This window comes from Kogia breviceps, chromosome 7 (genome assembly GCF_026419965.1).
Source record: "Kogia breviceps isolate mKogBre1 chromosome 7, mKogBre1 haplotype 1, whole genome shotgun sequence".
NCBI lineage: Eukaryota > Metazoa > Chordata > Mammalia > Artiodactyla > Physeteridae > Kogia > Kogia breviceps.
In genome coordinates, this window is record NC_081316.1 from 12250220 (window position 1) to 12270048 (window position 19829).

At 37.9% G+C, this 19829-nt stretch overlaps 2 protein-coding genes across 9 annotated transcripts in view; one reads left to right on the forward strand and one right to left on the reverse strand.

Moving 5' to 3' along the window:
* MS4A13 (membrane spanning 4-domains A13) overlaps positions 1-1678 on the forward strand; it is a 29925-nt gene extending 28247 nt beyond the window's left edge. Inside the window, exon 5 of the mRNA XM_059069138.2 lies at positions 1481-1678. Within this exon, the coding sequence (XP_058925121.2) occupies positions 1481-1678 (198 nt within the window). The remainder of the gene's footprint in view (positions 1-1480) is intronic.
* TCN1 (transcobalamin 1) overlaps positions 1-19829 on the reverse strand; it is a 317931-nt gene that overhangs the window by 260298 nt on the left and 37804 nt on the right. The window lies entirely within an intron of this gene.

Below are 19829 nucleotides of genomic sequence, written 5' to 3' on the forward strand. Positions count from 1 at the left end.
AGAGGTTAAAGATGTAAAGGTGGCTGTACCCAATAAAAGGAAGATTCCAGGGGACGCAGTCAGAAGACTTCCCACTGTATCCTCGCTTCAGCTGATGACTTCAGTTTTTCCCTCTCTTCTGGATCACTCCCACAAGTATACAAAGCATGTTATTACTTCTCCTGTTTTAAAACAAAGCAAAAACCTCTTGACTACTTCCCCCTGTACCTATGACTCCATTTTTTTCCTTTCCTTAAAAACAAAACTCAAAAATAACTTTCCATATTGACTCTTCCCAAATCATCTCCTCTCATTCTCTCTTGAATCCATTCCAAGTTAGGGCTTGGCCTCTACCTTGCCCCTAAAACTATTCTTGTCAGTGACAGCAGTGACCTCCATAGTGTCAAATCTAACGAGCAGTGCTCAGTCCTCATCTTAATGGACCATCCAGGAGGCTGTTAGCATAATTTTAGCATAACTTTCTTAGATTCCAGGGCTCTTCAGGTACCTTTCTGGCCACTCTTTACCTCCTACGCTGGATCCTGTTCATCTCCCTGACCTCCTAACACTAACACTCATCACTTCCCTTCACCCTGAACCTTCCCACAAGGTAAGCTCCATGAGGTGCAGAAATATATATTTTTTTCTTCACTCCTTCTATCCCCAATATGTAGACCAGTACCTGACAGGTATTGATGCTTAACAGATAATTTGTTCAATAAATTATACAATATGTAAAAGACCAAGCACCTAAAGCCTCAACAAATGCTAATTACATTCCCTTACCATAATGTTGTCTTTAGTTAGCCATCAAAGCAAATCATTTGTACTCTTAAGCTGGGACTCAGTATAAACGAGGGAGTTTGAATAGAAAACATTTTGTTCATTTATTCACTTCTACTATGTGTCAGACACAGACACAGTGCCTTTACAGACTATTGAGTTGTTTTTTTTAAAAAAAAAAAAAAAAAGTTCTCCATGGTACCCGGTATCATGGAATCATGGACATGGCTTTCAAGTTAGAATTCTAATATATTAGTTGTTGGGACCTGATTACAGCATATTTTAAACTTGTATAACCCGATTTCAGTGCTCAGAGTGTGAACTTAGTTCACACTAACTTAACTTAGTGTGAACATGGGAGATACACAGAAAATATATTATCTCATTGTACAGAAAAACAACCTAAGGAACAGGAAAGATAAGTATTTTGCCCAAGCACTTATGCACCTAATAAAAAGGAGAGTTGAGGACTAGAGCCCAGGTTTGCCGAGCAGTACTCTTCCCCCTACACCTTGGGAAGATTAAAGGTAGAAAGACTGTTGCTGATACAAACCTAGCAGAAAAGTGGAGAGGAAGGCATGTGTGTTTGATGGATGTTCCCTGCCGAGGCAGCCAGGGAAATCAGGCGTGGCCCAAATTGTGATGCTAACAAACGCAGAGTGTGATGCTAATACGGGCAGCAAAGGGTTTTGTCTACGTTAACTCCCTCCCCCAACAGCTCATTCCCTATCCGTGTCCTGGGAGCCTGCAGATCCACCAGAGCTCCAAGCCCCCCACCGCGCAGGTGTCCCCGCGGGGCTCCTCGCGCAGCCGCGCCCGGAAGCCGAGCTCTTGGTCACAACTGCGGCGTTGGAACCGCTCGAGGGGCGATGAGGGGCGCAACCGAGGAAGCCGGAGCCGAAAAGTGCGGAACTGAGGGCATCACCTGCGAGATCACGCCCCTCTAGCTAGCCCTGTGATGAAGTGGTCGGTGTAGACCGCCCTGAGGGCAGGCATTCCCAACGCAAGTTCCTCTTGAGTTTCAGTTTTGCACCAGTTTCTCTTATCTGTTCCCCAACACAATCCTACAGGGTTTTTTGGCCGCTGAGCAAACACCCTTTGAAAGAATAAATGATATGGGTAAGGACAAGATTTGAACTCGAATTTGACTCTTTCCACTATACCTTTCTACCTCTTCTCAGTTTTCAAGCGTCGACAGGCCTGCTTAGAGAACTCAAACCTTAAGAGTTCCAGTAAATGGAAGGAAAATTTTATTAGTGAAGAATTTAAAGACAACGTCCTAAATTTCAGCTATGGGTATAAAGAAGAGGTAGGGAAAAAATAAAAAGAGCCAGACATTGGAGATTCAGGAGAGCAGGTTGTGAGAGTAGACTGCCATGTGAGAAAAGTTAGAAGACAAAGCGAATTTTTTAAGGACATTTTGGTTGCAAGAAACAGAAGCTATCTCTTACTAGTTGTAGCAAAATGAAGATATATTTGTTGTAATATATGAACAGATATGATTATATAATGGAAGGGCAAGAAGTTAGCCGGGTTTCCAAAAGAAATTGGAACTAGAAAATTGAAAGCCATCAGAAACTCAGCAGTTTCTGCTACTTCTCATCTCTTCTTTTCTCTGGGTGTCCTATTTTTCTCTCTCCAAACTCACTGTCTCTACAACTCTGTCCATTAGGGTAGAGCATGGCAACACCACTGCTCCCAAGGTTTCACATGTTTCCATCAAGAAATCAGCCTAAACAACCTGGTAAAGAGTATATTTTGATCCCACTTTGAGTTAGATGCTCACCTGTGGCCCAGCTAGCTAGGACTAAGGAAGAATTCTCATGGATATTAAATATGGCGTCTAAGGATAACTGAAATGAGTTATACAGAAATCCCAAAGGTTATCCACAGCTTTAATGATAGCTATCTGTGAGTTTTAATTGTCTTATCTATTGAATACCTTTCCTACATTTCCATAGGTTCCCCAACTTGTGAAGCTCACCTTTACAGAGCAGACTATGTAGCACTTTCCTTTGTAGCCTCCTGTGCAGCTGACGTAGGCACACGTGCTCTGCTAGTCAGGCGTCCCTGCACCAGACTTTAGTTGGAAGGAAACTATATGGCGTAAGAGAATAAACCATCGCAAGAAAAAGTCCAAGTTTTCTGAATATGGGTAATTTCTAGAGGGACTGATGAATGGGAGCAGCCACCATATCCTATTTACCACAGTCCGATTTAAGGTTGTCACATGAACAAAACTACATGAGAGCTAATTATTGGATTTTTCAAGATAGTAATATTGGTGGTTTGATGGAAAACATCTCTCAGGGGAATATGAAGCTATGAAAAATTAGCAGCTCTAGGATTAGATTTCCCTCAATTTTAAGTATCTTACCCAAGAACATGATTAATATTTATTTGTTTCCGTATTTTCGTATAGAAAAGAAACATTTATCTTTTCATTTCTCTATTGCATCTTAGTGAAAAATGCCACGAAATCGTGTGTGGATAAGAGAGGAAACAAGCATGTTGGGGGTAAGAACTAAAGGCTACTTGACTGAATAAATGACTATAGTGTTACAGTTTCGAAATATGAAAAGGAGGAGACTTTAACCACCTCTATTATGGACTCCCTAAATTAAAGAGATGTAACTAAAGTGTCCTGAAATGGTGATGTAATAATATCTGCATTCTCTATATGCCGCCTGGAAGTAGCAACTATATATCAGGCTAAAGTTAAACAAAGGAAAAATGATGAATCTATCAGCTACATTTAAATACCCCTAAACCGCTACAACCTAGTAATACTCCCAGCAAATAGACTGAGTCCGGAAATGGGTATAAAATCCGTTTTTGGCATCTGTAAATTATTTTAAGCTGAGCTGATGATGACATGGTCCCAGATGAGGTGGTCAGATTGCGGGAACTATATTCAGGAGAAGCTGCAGACCATAGAGCTTTGTGGACAATTATCATAATGACACTATGTTCTTGACATCGTCCCCCAGACATGGCACTGTTTTCCCAATCAACTCCCATCAAATCTAGCAGGTTATATCCTTTTGCATTAGCCACCCATATTGCTGGATGATGGAGCCAGATTAGGAATTAAACCAGCAGGATTAAAGCTTGGTCCAGGAATATTCCCAGCATCTCAAGTCTATTATTGCCTTCCCTTATTTAAGATCTACCTGACCCTCTACAAGAATTGTACTAAGAGCCTTATATAAAGCAAGCAATGAACCCAAAGTTTCCTCTCCTCATTCCCAATTTTATGGTGTTAAACACTTGGATTCCTAACCCGCTTCTCCACTAATCTGATCTGGGTATTGAGAAGGAATAAAGTGTTTCTGAGAATATGTCTGTTACTGGCCACATTACTGTCCTTCTAATGACATCGACCATTATCCAAAGGTTTAGGTCTCATTTCAGTGAAGAAAACATTCTACTTTGCAATTTTGGACAAGATAAGGTAGATACATTTCTCCCTATTCCTACCACTAATTACAGCTAAAACTTTGGATAAATATAAAGAGACTGAAAGGTACGAGCTAGGGACCTTGGAATCCAAAGAATGACCTGGGAGTAAGTTTCCTGAGGTTTTTTTGTTTGTTAGTTTGTTTTTCTTCAAATATCCTGAACTGGGTGCTTAAGAAGCCTATAACCCCAAAATACTATTAAGCACAGACAAAAAAATAAAAACAAAACCAAGAAAACCCTATTTTCTCAGCCATAGATCGAGGAAAACTTTCAGACAATAACTGACCTACTCTTCCCAAACACCACAGGAAAAACTATGACCCCCACCTCCATAAACAAAGGCCATGTAGGATCCTAGACTTCCAACATTACCTGGCTATAAACAAGACACCCCTCCCCTTCCCCGGGGTGGTGCCAGAGACAGCCACGTGGGAGGCTGAGACTTGCATCATCTCTCAGCTGAAATGAGCACCCTTCCCCAGCCCCCCCAGCGTCAGTATAGGCTACGTGGGGGGGAGCAGTAATGTGGTGATCCTATCCCAAAGAGCCATGGGGGTGTCACCTAGTGGTGAACCCTAAGTAAGGTGCCCCTCTTCCTACCCCACCCACCAGTTTCAATGGAGGCTGCGTGGGGAATCTACCCCACCCAGCAGTATCAAGGCTGCCCCCGTGCCCTTGCCAGCAGAGTATCAGAGAAGATTTGCTGAAAAAGAAGATTTAAGTAATACATATTTTTAATTGTACTAAAATACACATAACATAAAATTTACCATCAAAAATGATTTTTAAGTGTACAGTTCAGGGGCATTAAGTACATCCACATTGTTACGCTTTCGTCACCACCATCCATCCACAGAATTATTTTCATCTTGCAAGCTAAAACTCTATACCTATTAAACAAGAACTCCCCCATTCACCCATCCCCGCAGCCCCTAGCAACCACCATTCTCTCTGTCTCTATGAATTTGACTGCTCTAGTGCCCAGATAAGTGGAATCGTGCAACACTTGCCCTTGTGATCAGCTCAGGGAACATAATGTCTTCAAGGTTCAACCATGTTGTAGTATATGTCAGAACATCCTTCCTTTTCAAGGTTGAAAAATGCTCCATTGTGTATATAACCACATTTTATGTATCCATTCATCCATCAGCGGACACTTGGGTTGCTTCCACATTTGGCTATTGCAGATAATGCTGCTATGGACATAGGTATACAAATATCTCTTCAAGTCCCTGCTTTCAATTCTTTTATACATATACCTAGGAATGGAATTGCTTGGTCAATTGGTAGTTCTATGTTTAACCTTTGAGAAACTGCCAAACTGTTTCCATAGCGGCAGTACCATTTAACAATCCCACCAACAGTGCATGAATGGTCCAATTTCTTCACGTCTTCTCTAACACTTGTTGTATTCTGCTTTTTGGATGGCAGTCACCCTAATAAGTGTAAAGTAATATCTCATTGTGGTTTTGATAAACATTTCCCTAATGATTAGTTATGTTGAGCATCACTTCATGTATTTATTGGCCGTTTGTATATCTTCATTAGACAAATGTCAAGTCCTCTGCCCATTTCTTAATTGGGTTGTGTGCTTTTGTTGTTGAATGCTAGAAGTTCTTTATGCTTTCCAGATATTTACTCCTTATCAGATATATGATTTGAAAATTTTTATACATTTCTGTGGGTTGCCTTTTACTCTATGTCCTCGGATGCACAGAAGTTTTAAATTTTGATGTAGTTCAGTTTATCGTTTTTTCTTTTGTTGCCTGTGCGTTTAATCTCATATGCAGAAAAGTCATTGTCAAATATCATGAAACTTTTCTCCTATATCTTCTACTAAGAATGTTGTGTTGTCCCAGCCTATTGATAGCTATATTCTTAGCCGGGAATATCTGAGACAATTTCTGGGCCCAGATTTACTCATAGTGAGCCCCACAAACATTCCCCACCCCACCCCCACTGGGGCCCCTGTTGTAGCTGGACCACCCCTTGCAGTTCTTATGATCACAGGGCACACTTCAGCAAGAAACCATCAGGGAACTTTTAAGAACGAGATTTATCACTCACAGGTCCTGGAGGATACAGAACAAGCCTTGGAGCCACACAGTGAAGTTGTGGGTGGAGACAGAGGAACGGAGCATGGACCTGGGGCTCTGTCTCCTTAGAGCCCTAGGGTGGAATGTCTAGTGTTTCATGAGTTCACTACTATTGGTGAATTTAAAGCCTAACAGCAGGAATTAGGGCATGAGAAGGGAGAAGAGGTGTCGCTCATGCAGTCAGTTTTCTAGGTTACCCAAGGCTTTCTAAAAGGAGAATTTCATAGGTGGAGGTGGCCTAGTTCCTAATCTGGTTGTTTTGTTAGATGCTATGTCAATACACTTGCAATATGTTTATTTGAGAGGGATGTCTTTGAAATGGATACCTGAGCAATCAAAAGCTTAATGTTAAACATTTATATTATAATCAAAAAGCTTAATGTCAGGCATTTACACTACGGAGTTTTATAGTATTAGGTCCTACATTTAGGTCTTAGATACATTTTGAGTTAATTTTAGCATATGATGTAAGATAAAGGTCTAACTTCATTGTTTTATATGTGGATACTCAGTTTTCCCAGCATTGTTTCTTGAAACAATTGTTTTTCCCCATTGAACGGTCTTGGCACCCTTGACAAAAACCATTTAGCCACATATGTGAGGGTTTATCTCTGATGTCTCATTCTATTCCATTGGTATATATGATCATCTTTATATCAGTACCACATTGGGTATTTTGTTTGTTTCATTCTGTTTGTTTGTTTTTTTATTAAGACTTTAATTTAAGTCTTAATAAAAAAACAAACAGAATGAAACAAACAAAAAAGTAGTCTTAGGTGCACAGCAAAGTTGAAGGGAAGGTACAGATACTTCCCATATACACCCTGTCCCCAAAATGAATAGGCTTCCTCATTCTCAACATCCCTCACCAGGGTGGTACATTTTTTATGATTGATGAACCTTACATTGGCACATTATAATCACCCAAAGTCCATAGTTCATATTGCGATTTACTCTTGGTGTTGTTCATTCTATAGGTTTTGACAAATGTATAAGGACATGTATCCATCTATATGATATCACGCCTGGTATTTTTCACTCTCCTAAAAGACCTCTGTTCATCACCTAGTCATCCTCCACCACCACCACCACCACCACCCAACCCCTGTCAATCACTGAAATTTTTATTGTCTCCATAATTTTGCCATTCCTAGAATGTCATATACTTTTAATCAAATAGTATGTAGATTTTCCACACTGGCTTCTTTCACGTAGTAATATACATTTAAGTTTCCTCCATGTCTTTTCATGCCCTGATAGTTCATTTCTTTTTAGTGCTAAATAATATTCCATTGTCTGGATGTACCTCAGTTTATTTATCCATTCACCTACTGAAGGACATCTTGGTTGCTTCCAAGTTTGGGCAATTATGAATAAAGCTGCTAAAAACATCTGGTTTTGTGTGGACATAAATTTTCAACTCATTTGGGTAGATACCAAAGAATACAATTGCTAGATCATATGGTAAGAGTATGTTTAGTTTTATAAGAAGCCACCAAACTGTCTTCCAAGGTGCCTGTACCATTCTGCATTCCCTCCAGCAATGAATGAGAGTTCCTGTTGCTCCACATCCTCATCAGCATTTGGTATTGTCAATGTTCTGGATTTTGGCCATTCTAATAGGTGTGTAGTTGTACCCCACTGTTGTGTTAATTTTTGTTTCTTTAAGACATATGATGTGGAGCATCTTTTCATATGCTTATTGACCATCTGTTTATCTTCTTTGGTGAGATGTCTCTTCAGATCTTCTGCCCTTTTTTTTTTTTTTTTTTTTTTTTTATGGTACGCGGGCCTCTCACTGTTGTGGCCTCTCCTGTTGTGGAGCACAGGCTCCGGACGCGCAGGCTCAGCGGCCATGGCTCACGGGCCCAGCCGCTCTGCGGCATGTGGGATGTGGCATCTTCCCGGACTGGGGCATGAACCCGTGTCCCCTGCATCGGCAGGCAGACTCTCAACCACTGCACCTCCAGGGAAGCCCCTCATTTTTCAATTGGGTTGTTTGTTTTCTTACTGTTGAGTTTTAAGAATTTTTTGTATATTTTGGATAACAGTCCTTTATCAGATATTTCTTTTGCAAATGTTTACTCCTAGTCTGTGGCTTGTCTCTTCATCCTCTTGACATTGTCTTTTACAGAGCAGAAGTTTTCACTTTTAATGAAGTGTCACTTATCAGTTATTTCTTTCATGTGTCATACCTTTGGTGTTGTATCTAAAAAGTCATCACCATACCTAATTCATCTAGGTTTTTGCCTGTGTTATCTTCTAGGAGTTTTATAATTTGACGTTTTACATGTAGGTCTGTGATCCATTTTGAGTTAATTTTTATGAAGGGTATAAGTTCTGTGACTAGATTAATTTTTTTGCATGTGCATGTCCAGTTGTTCCAGCATCATTTGCTGAAAAGACTAACTTTGCTCTATTGAGTTGTCTTTGCTCCTTTGTGAAAGACCTGTTGACTATATTTGTGTGGGTCTATTTCTGGGTTCTCTATTCTGTTCCATTGATTTATTTTCTATGCTTTTGCCAAAACCACACTGTCTTTATTACTATAGTTTTATACTAAGCCTTAAAGTCAAGTGCTGCCAGTCCTCTGAATATTCTACTCCTTCAATATGGTGTTACGGATTCTGGGTTATTAGCCTCTCCATATAAACTTTAGAATCGGTTTGTTGATATCCACAAAATAACTTGCTGGGATTTTTATTGGCATTGACTTGAATCTATAGATCAAGTTGTAAAGAACTGACATCTTGACAATATTGACTCTTCCTACCCATGAACATAAAATATCTCTCAGTTTATTTAGTTCTCATTTGATTTCATTTGTCAGAGTTCCGTAGTTTTCCTCATATAGATCTTGTTCATATTTTGTTAGATTTATACCTAAGTATTACATTTGTTTGAGTGCTAACGGAAGTAATATTGTGTTTTTAATTTCAAATTCCACTTGTTCATTGCCAGTGGAAAGAAATTGCCTTTTTCTTTTAACCTTGTATCCTGCAATCTTGCTATAATCACTTATTAGTGTCCGTAGTTTTTCTGTCAGTTCTTCTGGATTCTCTTGTCTTATTGCATTAGCTAAAGCTTCCTGTATGATGTTGTAACGAAGTGGTGAGAAGGGACATCCTTGCCTTTTACCTGATTTCAGTGGGAAAACTTTGAGTTTCTCACAGTTCAGTATGATATTAGCTGTGGGTTTTTTGGTAGGGATTCTTTATCAAGTTGAGGAAGTTCCCCTCTATTCCTAGTTTACTGAGAGTTTTTATCATGAATCGTAATTGGATTTTGTCAAATTCCTTTTCTGCATCTATTTATATGATCATGTGATTTTTCTTTTTTAGCCTATTTATGTGATGAATCTCATTGAATGATTTTAGAATATTGAACCAGCCTTCCATACACGGGATAAATTCTACCTGTCTGTGGTGTATAATCCTTTTTACACATTTTTTATTCAATTTTCTAATATTTTGTTGAGAATTTTTGCATCTGTGTTCATGGGAGGTCATGGTGCATAGTTTTCTTGTAATATCTTTCTCTGGCTTTGGTATTAGTGTAATGCTGGTCTCATAGAATGAGTTAGGAAGTATTCCCTCTGCTTCTGTACTCTGAAAAAGATAATAGACAGTTGGTATAATTTCTTCCTTAAATGTTTGCTAGAATTCACCAGTGAACCCATTTGGGCCTTGTGCTTTCTGTTTTGGAAGGTTATTAATTATTGATTAAAATTCTTTTATAGACATTACCTTTTCTTATTTTCTGTTTCTTCCTAGGTGAGTTTGGCAAATTGTGTCTTTCAAGGAGGTGGTCTATTCAATATGAGTTATCAAATTTGTGGGCATAAAGTTGTTCATAGTATTTCTTTATTATCTTTTTAATGTTAATAATGTTTTGATTTTATAGCTTTGAGGTAAGTTTTGAAATCAGGAAGTGTGAGACTGCCAACTGTGTTCTTTTTCAAGATTGTTTTGGTGATTCAGAGTCACTTGAGATTTCACATGAATTTTAGGATTTATTTTACAGTTTCTGAAAAAAATTTTTTGAGATTTTGATAAGTGCTGCATTGACTTTTAGACCACTTTGGGTAGTACTGACATCTTAACAGTGTTAAGTCTTCCAATTTATGAACATGGGCTATTTTTCCATTTATTGGTGTCTTTAATTTTTTTTCAGCACTGTTTTGTAGTTTTCAGTGTACAAGTCTTTCACTTCCTTGGTTAAGTTTATTCCCAAGTATTTTATTCTTTTTGATGCTATTGTAAATGGAAATGCTTTGTTAATTTCTTTTTCTGATTGGTAATTACTAGTGCACAGAAACACAACTGATGATATTTATATGTTGACTTTGTATCCTGCAACTTTGCTGAATTCATTTGTAAGTTCTAACATTTTTTGTGGAAGCTTTAGGTTTTTCTACATACACAATCATATAACTGCAAAGAGAGATCATTTGGCTTCTTTCCAATTCAGGTGCCTTTTATTTCTTTTTCTTGCTGAATTGCTCTGGCTAGATCTTCCAGTACTATGTTGAATAGAAATAGCAAAAGTGGGCATCCTTGTCTTGTTCCTTGTCTTAAAGGAAAAGTTTTCAGTCTTTCACCATTGAGTGTGAAGTTAGTTATAGGCCTTTCATATATGGTCTTTATTATGTTGAGGTAGCTTTTTTTCTATTCTATTTGTTGTGTGTTGTTATCACGAAAAAGTGGTGAACTCTCAGAAAGCTATTTTAGCCAGCCTGTTGTTTTTTACTTGATATTTTCATGGGGAATCAAGGGCCTGGAGCTTCCTAATCTGCCATCCTGCTGACCTTAAGTAGTATCTTGAGTTTCATAACACAGTACACAGAATGTCTGGGATACAATTAGAAATCACTCATCCAAAAAAGAACCAGGAAAATCTCAACTTGCATGAGAAAAGACAGTGAATAGATGTCAATGCCAGGATTACACAGATGTTAGAATTATCTGACAAGAATTTTTAAGTAGCTGTTGGAAAAATGTTACAACAAGCAATAATGAACATGCTTAAAGCAAGTTTAAAAACAAAAAGTCTAAGAAAAGAAATAGAGGTAGAGAAAACCAAATGGAAATTTTATAACTGAAAAATACAAAGCTGGAAAAAATTCACTGGATGAGTTCAACAAGAATATGGACAAGCAGAGGAAAGAATCAGTAAACTTGAAGTGTAACAATAAAAATTACACAATGTGATTGACATATATACACTAATATGTATAAGATGGATAACTAATAAGAACCTTCTGTAGGGCTTCCCTGGTGGCTCAGTGGTTGAGAATCTGCCTGCCAATGCAGGAGACACAGGTTCGTGCCCTGGTCCGGGAAGATCCCACATGCCGCGGAGCAACTAAGCCTGTGAGCCATGGCTGCTAGGCCTGCGCGTCTGGAGCCTGTGCTCCGCAACGGGAGAGGCCACAACAGTGAGAGGCCCGCATACCACACACACACACACAAAAAAGAACCTTCTGTATAAAAAAATAAATAAAATAAAATTCAAAATTTAAAAAAAATTACACAATGTGAGAGGAGATCAAGATGGCAGAGTAGAAGTACATAGAGCTCTTGTTCCCCCAAAACCACATCAAAAATACATCTACATGTGGAGTAATTCTCATTGAAAACAAACTGAAGACTGGCAGAAAGACTCTTATACAGCCAAGGCTATAAGAAAGAACCACACAAAGTTGGGTAAGAAGGTAAGAGAAGCAATCAGGTCAGGATCCATGCCCCTAGAATGTTGACACAGAGAGGAAGGGGATCACACAAGCTCAGAGATCCTCTCTGGGGAATGAGCAGTTCAAAGCATGTATTGTGTACCCCAAAACCTGGAGTCCAACACTAGGAGGACAAGTCCCCTTAGCAGGTTTGAAAACCAGCTCCAGACTGACAGTGGAGTGCTAAGAAACCTATACGCTGCTCATGAAGGGTGTGCACACACTTGCTTACTCATGAAAAAAGGCAGAGGAAGCAGATTGAAGCTGCCTGGAACTCTGACTGGTTTCCCAGTATACAGACTGCCTCAGTATATGATCTAATATGAGCCAAGTACCCCACTCTGGCCACTCTTGCACTGCTCCCCACTAGGGCAAAGGCTGCTGCTGCCAAGAAGAGAGCACAGTTGTGGGAGGATCACACACCATGATCAAGTGGGATGTATTTCAGGGATGCAAGGATGGTTTAATATCCACCAATCAATCAATGTGATACACCACATTTTAAAGAAGGATAAAAAAATCACATGATTGTCTTAATATACACAGAAAAAGCATTTGACAACATTCAACAACCATTCATGATAAAAACTTTCATCAAAATGGGTATAAAGAGAACATATCTGAACATAATAAAGGCCATTTATGACAAACCCACAGCTAACATCATCGCAATGGTGAAAAGCTAAAAGCTTTTCCTCTAAAATCAGGAAAAGACCAGGATGCCCACTTTTACCACTTCTATTTAACATGGTATTGGAAGTCCTAGCCACAGCAATCAGACAAGAAAAAGAAAGAAAAGGCACCCAGATTGGAAGGGAAGAAGTAAGACTGTCACTATTTGCAGATGACATGATGCTATATATAGAAAACCCTAAATCTCCACCCCAAAACTATTAAAACTACTAAATGGGTTCAGTAAAGTTGCAGGATACAAGATTAATATACAGAAATCTTTTCTGTACACTAATAATGAGCTATCAAAAAAGAATAAAAAAAACAACTCCATTTAAAATTACATCAAAAAGAATATAATATCTAGGAATAAACTTAATCAAGGAGGTGAAAGACCTATACTCTGAAAACTATAAAACATTGATGAAGGAAACTGAAAATGATACAAAGAAATGGAAAGATTTCCCATGCACTTAAATTTGTAATTTTAAAACTCCTAAAAAAGAAACCTCCAGGCCTGAATGATTTCACTAAAGAATTCTACCAAATATTTTAAGAATACTTAACACCAGTTCTTCATAATCTCTTTCAGAAAACAGAAGAAGAGGGAACATTTCTCAAGTTATTTGAATAGGTCAATATTGCTCTTATGCCAAAACCAAAGACAATACAAAAGAAGAAGACAATAGCTTTATTTGTAATAGACCCAAATCTGGAAATTATCAAAATGTCCCTCAATAGGTGAATAATTACACAAACTATTACCATCCATTCCATGGACTACTACTCAGAAATAAAAAGAAAGTACACGGAGACACACAAAAACTTGGATGGATCTCAAGGGAAATGAGCTGAATGAAAAAAGTCAATCTCAAAAGTTACATACTGAATTATTCAACTTATATAACATCCTCATAATGACAAAAGTGTAGAGATGAAAAACATATTAGTCACTTCTAGTGATTAAGGAAGTTGGAGGGAGAGCGACTATAAAGTTGTAGGATGAAGGATATCTTGTAGTGATTTAAAAGTTCTGTATCTTGATTACAGTGGAGGGTACACAAAAATACACATGTGACCAACTGGCACATAACTATAAGCACATATCATACCAAACTCTATTTTCTCATTCTGATACCATACTACAGTTACATTAGACATAACCATTGGGAGAATCCAGGTTCAGAATATGCAGGACCTCTCTGTACTGTTTTTGCAAACTCCTGTAAATCTATCATTATTTAAAAATAAAAGTTTTTTTAAATCCTACAATCTTATAAACTCAGACTTTAGAAAACGTCAATGTATTCCAAGTCCAGCAAGGAGCTTAAACTCTACACCACTGCAATAGTGTGAAAAGTCCTATCTACTCCAGTGTCCCCTTGCCTCCTCCTTCTGCCACGGCCTGCCAGAAGTGCCACTAAATGCACAGTTTTGTGTTGCCTAGCGGTCAGAGTACTCTCCAAGTGAGGGAAGTATCCCACCAACTAGCCACTTCTTGGCTCTCCTCATAATCACATACCAGAACAGAATACACGATCTGTGAGAAAAAGGATTTCAGTGTCCCTAGGCATTCTGGAAATATGAGTTGCAGTAAGGCAAGAGATTCTAGGTTCTGAACTCCAGTATAACTCCTTCAGTTTTTTTCAAGCTTAACTCCTATGTTTGGGGAATGAACAGGAGCAGGGAGGGGTGGCTTATTCAGCTGTGGCAGGAGGAGGGACACCTGAGAAACATCTGTCTGAAAACCAACTGAAAGGCGCTACAGAGAGATGTTAGGGAGCTCTACATAGCAAGCTTAGAATTATCCTCCTTTGGCTCAGAAACTATCATAGTTGGCCTGACTTCAGTGGGCAGAAATTATCCACCATCCCCACACCAGGTAATGGTCCCTTGGAAAAGCTACAGAAAACCAGTTAACCCAAGGCTTTACTATCTTTCTTTAGCTCTTATTTATACAGGGCCCAGGACTCTGATATAAACCACAGTTACAAGTGGGCATGGGAGTGGGCAGAACAGAAGGAGTCAAAGTCCAAATCCCAGTTTGGGGGGCGATGAGAGAAAGACAAGTAAGGTTAGAAATACCAAGTCTAGTAGTCTATAAACATAAGAGCTGTATCTGCAGGTAAGGATTGTTGACCACATAGAGTATTGACGGAGATCAATCCTTTCAGCGCTCCAAGGCTCATGCCATATGACCTCTTGAACCAAGTAGATAAACAGGCTCTTAGTACAATTTTATTGGACATGTAAACAGTCATTGTATCTGCAAACTGCTCTGCAGTAATAACAAAGCCTCCTCTTCTGAGTTAAATGTTGAAAATCCTAAAATTCTGTTAGGTTGTAACTTTCCCTCTCCGTCTTGGCTTTTTCTTGATGTGTGTTCCTTTCAAAGGTTGGACTGGAATAGTAAGTAATCAGTGGTGTTCTTTTCTCTCAGGCCTTGCAAGTAATGAATGGTCTATTTCTTCACTCCCTGGGACTGCTCTGGATATATTTGTTAAACACACAAATTACAGCATTTGGAAAATCATATATTCCTGTTGCAGTACTAGCAGGATACCCATTTTGGGCATCTTCATTTGTGAGTAAATAATCTCCTCCTTGATTTTTTTAAAAAAATATTTGTTCGTTTGTTTGTTTGTTTCGGCTGTACTGGGTCTTAGTTGCAGCATAAGGACTCTTAGTTGAAGCATGTGGACTCTTAGTTGTGGCATGCGGGCTTCTTACTTGTGCCATGTGGACTCCTTGATTTTTATTCATTAATTTATTCATTACATTTAATGGCTGTTTCTGAGCCCCATAGATGCCAGAGTTAGAACACTAAAAATGCACAATCCTTGTTTTCAAGAAACTCATTCTTTTTTTTCTTTCTTTTTTTTTTTTTTTTTGTGGTATGCGGGCCTCTCACTGTTGTGGCCTCTCCCGTTGCGGAGCACAGGCTCCGGACGCACAGGCTCAGCGGCCATGGCTCACGGGCCCAGCCGCTCCGCGGCATGTGGGACCCTCCCGGACCGGGGCACGAACCCGTGTCCCCTGCATCAGCAGGCGGACTCTCAACCACTGCGTCACCAGGGAAGCCCAAGAAACTCATTCTTATATCTAGTTTATAGGCTTATATCAATATGGAAAAAACTTAGATTCTTAGCAGCAATATTATTCTATAATAAGAGTCTATTTTGTTAAAGATCCACTTTTTACATGCTCTTGGATACAGAGGATAGTGGTAAGATGCACAAGGGGCATTTTGGAAAAACTGAAAATAGTAGTGACTGTTCCACTACCATAGGGCATTTATTTTTCCAGTGGGGCAAGTAAGATGAGAGAACATAATTGCCATGGGAATAGTGGGATATATAGAACTTGTGCAGGGAAATAAAAATGAAATATTTTTGTACTGTTGGTCCAAGAATCATTTGGTAGAATTGAATAGGAATTTCTAAAGTAAATGTTATTATGTCTGATGGTATGGTGAGTGATATACCATTGTCCCCACAAAATGTTGAGTGAAACTCTTAATAATAATAATAATACATTTGAAATTTGGTCATTCAACCAATACTTACCTAGTACCCACTGTGTGTCAGGTGCCTGTTCTAGGTATATGAAATATATCAGTAAACATAGCAAAGATCCCAGCCCTTATGGAGCTTTATTCTAGCAAGGGGTAGTATGTTAGAAGATGAGGAAGCTATAGAAGTAAAAAGAAAGAAAAAGTTGGGTAGGGTGAGACAGAATGGAATTTCCAGGAAAGTAGCAAAGGGATATGGGTTATCATTTTAAATTGAATGGTTTAGGTAGGCCTCCTTGAAAAAATTACTACTGATAATCTATTATTTTATAACAAACCACCACAAAACCCAGTGGCATACAGCTACTAATATTTATAATACTTCTTGCTCACGCATCTGTAAGTTGGCAGAGATTCAGCTGATCTAGACGGAGAGCAGGCAGACTTGGCTTCAAGCTACAGGTCAGGTACAGATCTGTTCCATATGTATCTTATCCTCCTTAGACTAGCGGCTACTGAAAGCATATTTTTCTCACAATGAAAGACAGGAACACAAGAGGGCAAGACTGATGACACAAGAACATTTCAAGCCTTCGCTTGGCTTATGTCTACTAACATCCCAGCCAAAGCAAATAAAATGGCAAAGTCTTTAGTTGAGGGGAAGAGAAGCATTGTCCAACCACCATGAGACCATGGCAAGAGTAGGGAAGTCTAATGCTATTATCTGGAAGTAAAGACTTGTGACCAACAATTCAAACTGCCATGGTACACTTGAGCAAAGACTTGAAAAAATGAGAGTTTGGGCCGCATGTGGAGAGAGAACATTCTGGGACAGGAAGCATCCAGAACAAAATCTTCAAAGTCTGGTGTGCCTGCATTGTTACTCAAAAAGTATGGCCAGTATTGCTGAAGCAGCATGAGAAAGAGTGGCCAAAAAAAAGAGGTCAGAAAAATAATGGGGGACAGATAATATAGGACTTTACAAGCCATTGTAAGGATTTTGGCTTTTATTATAAATGAAATTAGAGTTATTATAGTGTTTCATGAACTTAATTAAATAATCTGGCTTACGTTTTAAAAAGATCACTTTGGCTGCTGTGTTGGAAAGATAATGAAGGGGGCCAAGGAGACCTTTTAGAAAGGTATAAAGAAATCCTGGTAAATCTCAATCAACATTGGTAGTAGTGAAGGTGATGAAAATTAACATGATTTTAGACATATGTTGAGGTAGAGTTAATTGCATATCCTGATGGACTGGGTGAGAGAAAGAGAGAAATTAAGAATAATTCCAGGGTTTTGGTTTAAGCTAATAGCAGGTATGACTTCTCTGTCATCAACCAATATAAGGAAGCCTGTAGGTAGAGCTGATTTTCAGAGAAGATAAAACTGAGTTTATTTTGAACATGATGAGTTTGAGATATTTAATACTCAACTGGAGATACCACGTAGCCTTTTGGATATACAACCTAGAGCTTAGAAGAGAGAGCTAGGCTTAAGATATGTTTGGGAGTTACTGGCAGGTAGATATTTGAAAGCCATGAGACTGAATGAGATCACCAAGGACAGGAGTAAAGATAGTGAAGAGAATATGACCAAGGACTAGAGGTGCACTGTCCAGTACAGTAGCCAGTAGTAGTTACATGAGGCTACCAAGCCTTCAAAATACAGCACTGAGAAGTGCTGTGAATATAAAATACATACCAGATTTTAAAAACTTAGTATGGACAAAAAGAATGTAAACTATATCATAATTTTATATTGATTCTATGTTGAAATGATAGTATTTCAGATATATAAGGTTATATAAAATATGTTATTAAAATTAATTTCACATATTTCTTATTAATTTTCTTAATGTGGTACTGGAAAACTTAAAATTACATATATTCCTTGCATTATATTTATATTGGATAGCCCTGGAAAAGAGTATTCTGACTGAGGACAGTGCCATGGTTAAATTGTTTTAATATCATCTTTCTCTAAGTAGTAGTAAGAGATTAGATTTGAGAAAAGGCCACCACAATTCAGACAAGAAAAATGAGGGCCTTAATTCAGTTTAGAAGTGCCAGATATATAGGTTCTAAGTGAAGAACAGAAAAGTCAATTGTATTAATATCTCAAGTAATATTCTGGTTAAAAACTACATTGCTATTATGTAAATTATATAATTTACATCTTATAAATTATGTTATTTATGTATGTAAATTATGACTTATGTTAAATTGTCACATGTATTCATTTTTATCATCTGAAAGTAGTATTTAAAATTATTTGGAGTTTTTTGTTTGTTTAACTCACACTTTTTCTGAGACTACTATTTCCTCTGTTAATATATATTTTAGTTTTATTCAAGAAACATTTATTTACCAAAAGAAAAATAAATAATATGTTACCTAATCTCACCAAAGTTATACTTCAGACTAGGAGAAATTCTTTTATTCTTCAAAAGAAAATATTTTGAGTCTATTCAATGCCAGACAGATTGTAGGAGAGGGGGGAGAAAGGAACTTTGTAGGCATTTCTGGTTGAGGGAATAATACGGATGTTATTCTCAATCAAGACTATTTAATTGAAAAAAAAGAAAAAAAAGTTTAATTGGTATGAGTTCATTTCTCATCCCTCAAAATATACCTTCTTTATTTTTAATTATTTTTACGAGCTCTTCATAGGAATGTTAGTTCTGGCTTTTATATAATATTTCCAGCATTATTCGTGTACCTATTTCTAACACAAGCAGGAAAACACTGTAATTACTATCACTTGCATGGGGTTATTAAGACATTGAATCAAAATTTTAATGAGAACAAAATCTAAGTTTTCCACTCAACATAAGACAATTCCAGAAGAAAATTGCTGACAGTGAGTTGAATTTGGTACATTAGCTTCTATAATAATTCTCTGAATTATCTAAGGCTATTGGAGAGAATTTTTGTGCGTGAAGTGCTATTGTTATCCTGCTTTTTATTTTTTTTAATGTTTAAATAAAACATACATTCACAAAAGTCCAAAATCACAATTGTACATCTTAATTATCACAAAGTGAATATATCAGGGCAACAACACCCAGGTCAGAAAAAAAAAATTCCAGCACCTCAGAAGTCCCTCTCATGTCCCTTCCAATCAATAACCTCTCCCTCCTATCCTAACCATTCACTGGATTTCTAATATCATAGATTACTCTTATGTGTTTTAAAACTTTATATAAGTAGAATCAGACAGTATGTATTATTTTGTATCAGGCTTTTTTGCTCAACTTATGATTGTGAGATCCATCCTTGTTATTGATATAGCTGTAGTTCATTCATTATTATTACTGATTAATATTCCATTGTATTCACCTACTGTAGCTTATTTATTTAATCTGATGAGTGGACATTTAGGTCGCTTCCAGTTTGGAGTATTACAGTACTTCCAGTTTGGGCTATTAGTAACTTTCTTGTACATGCCTTTAGTTGCACCTGTTCAGATACAGCTTTTAGGTATATATACAAAAATGAAATTGCGAGGTCATAGGTTATGCACCTACTCAACTTTAGTATATAATGCTAAACTTTTCCCAAGTGGTTCTACCAATTTACACCTTCATTAACAGGCA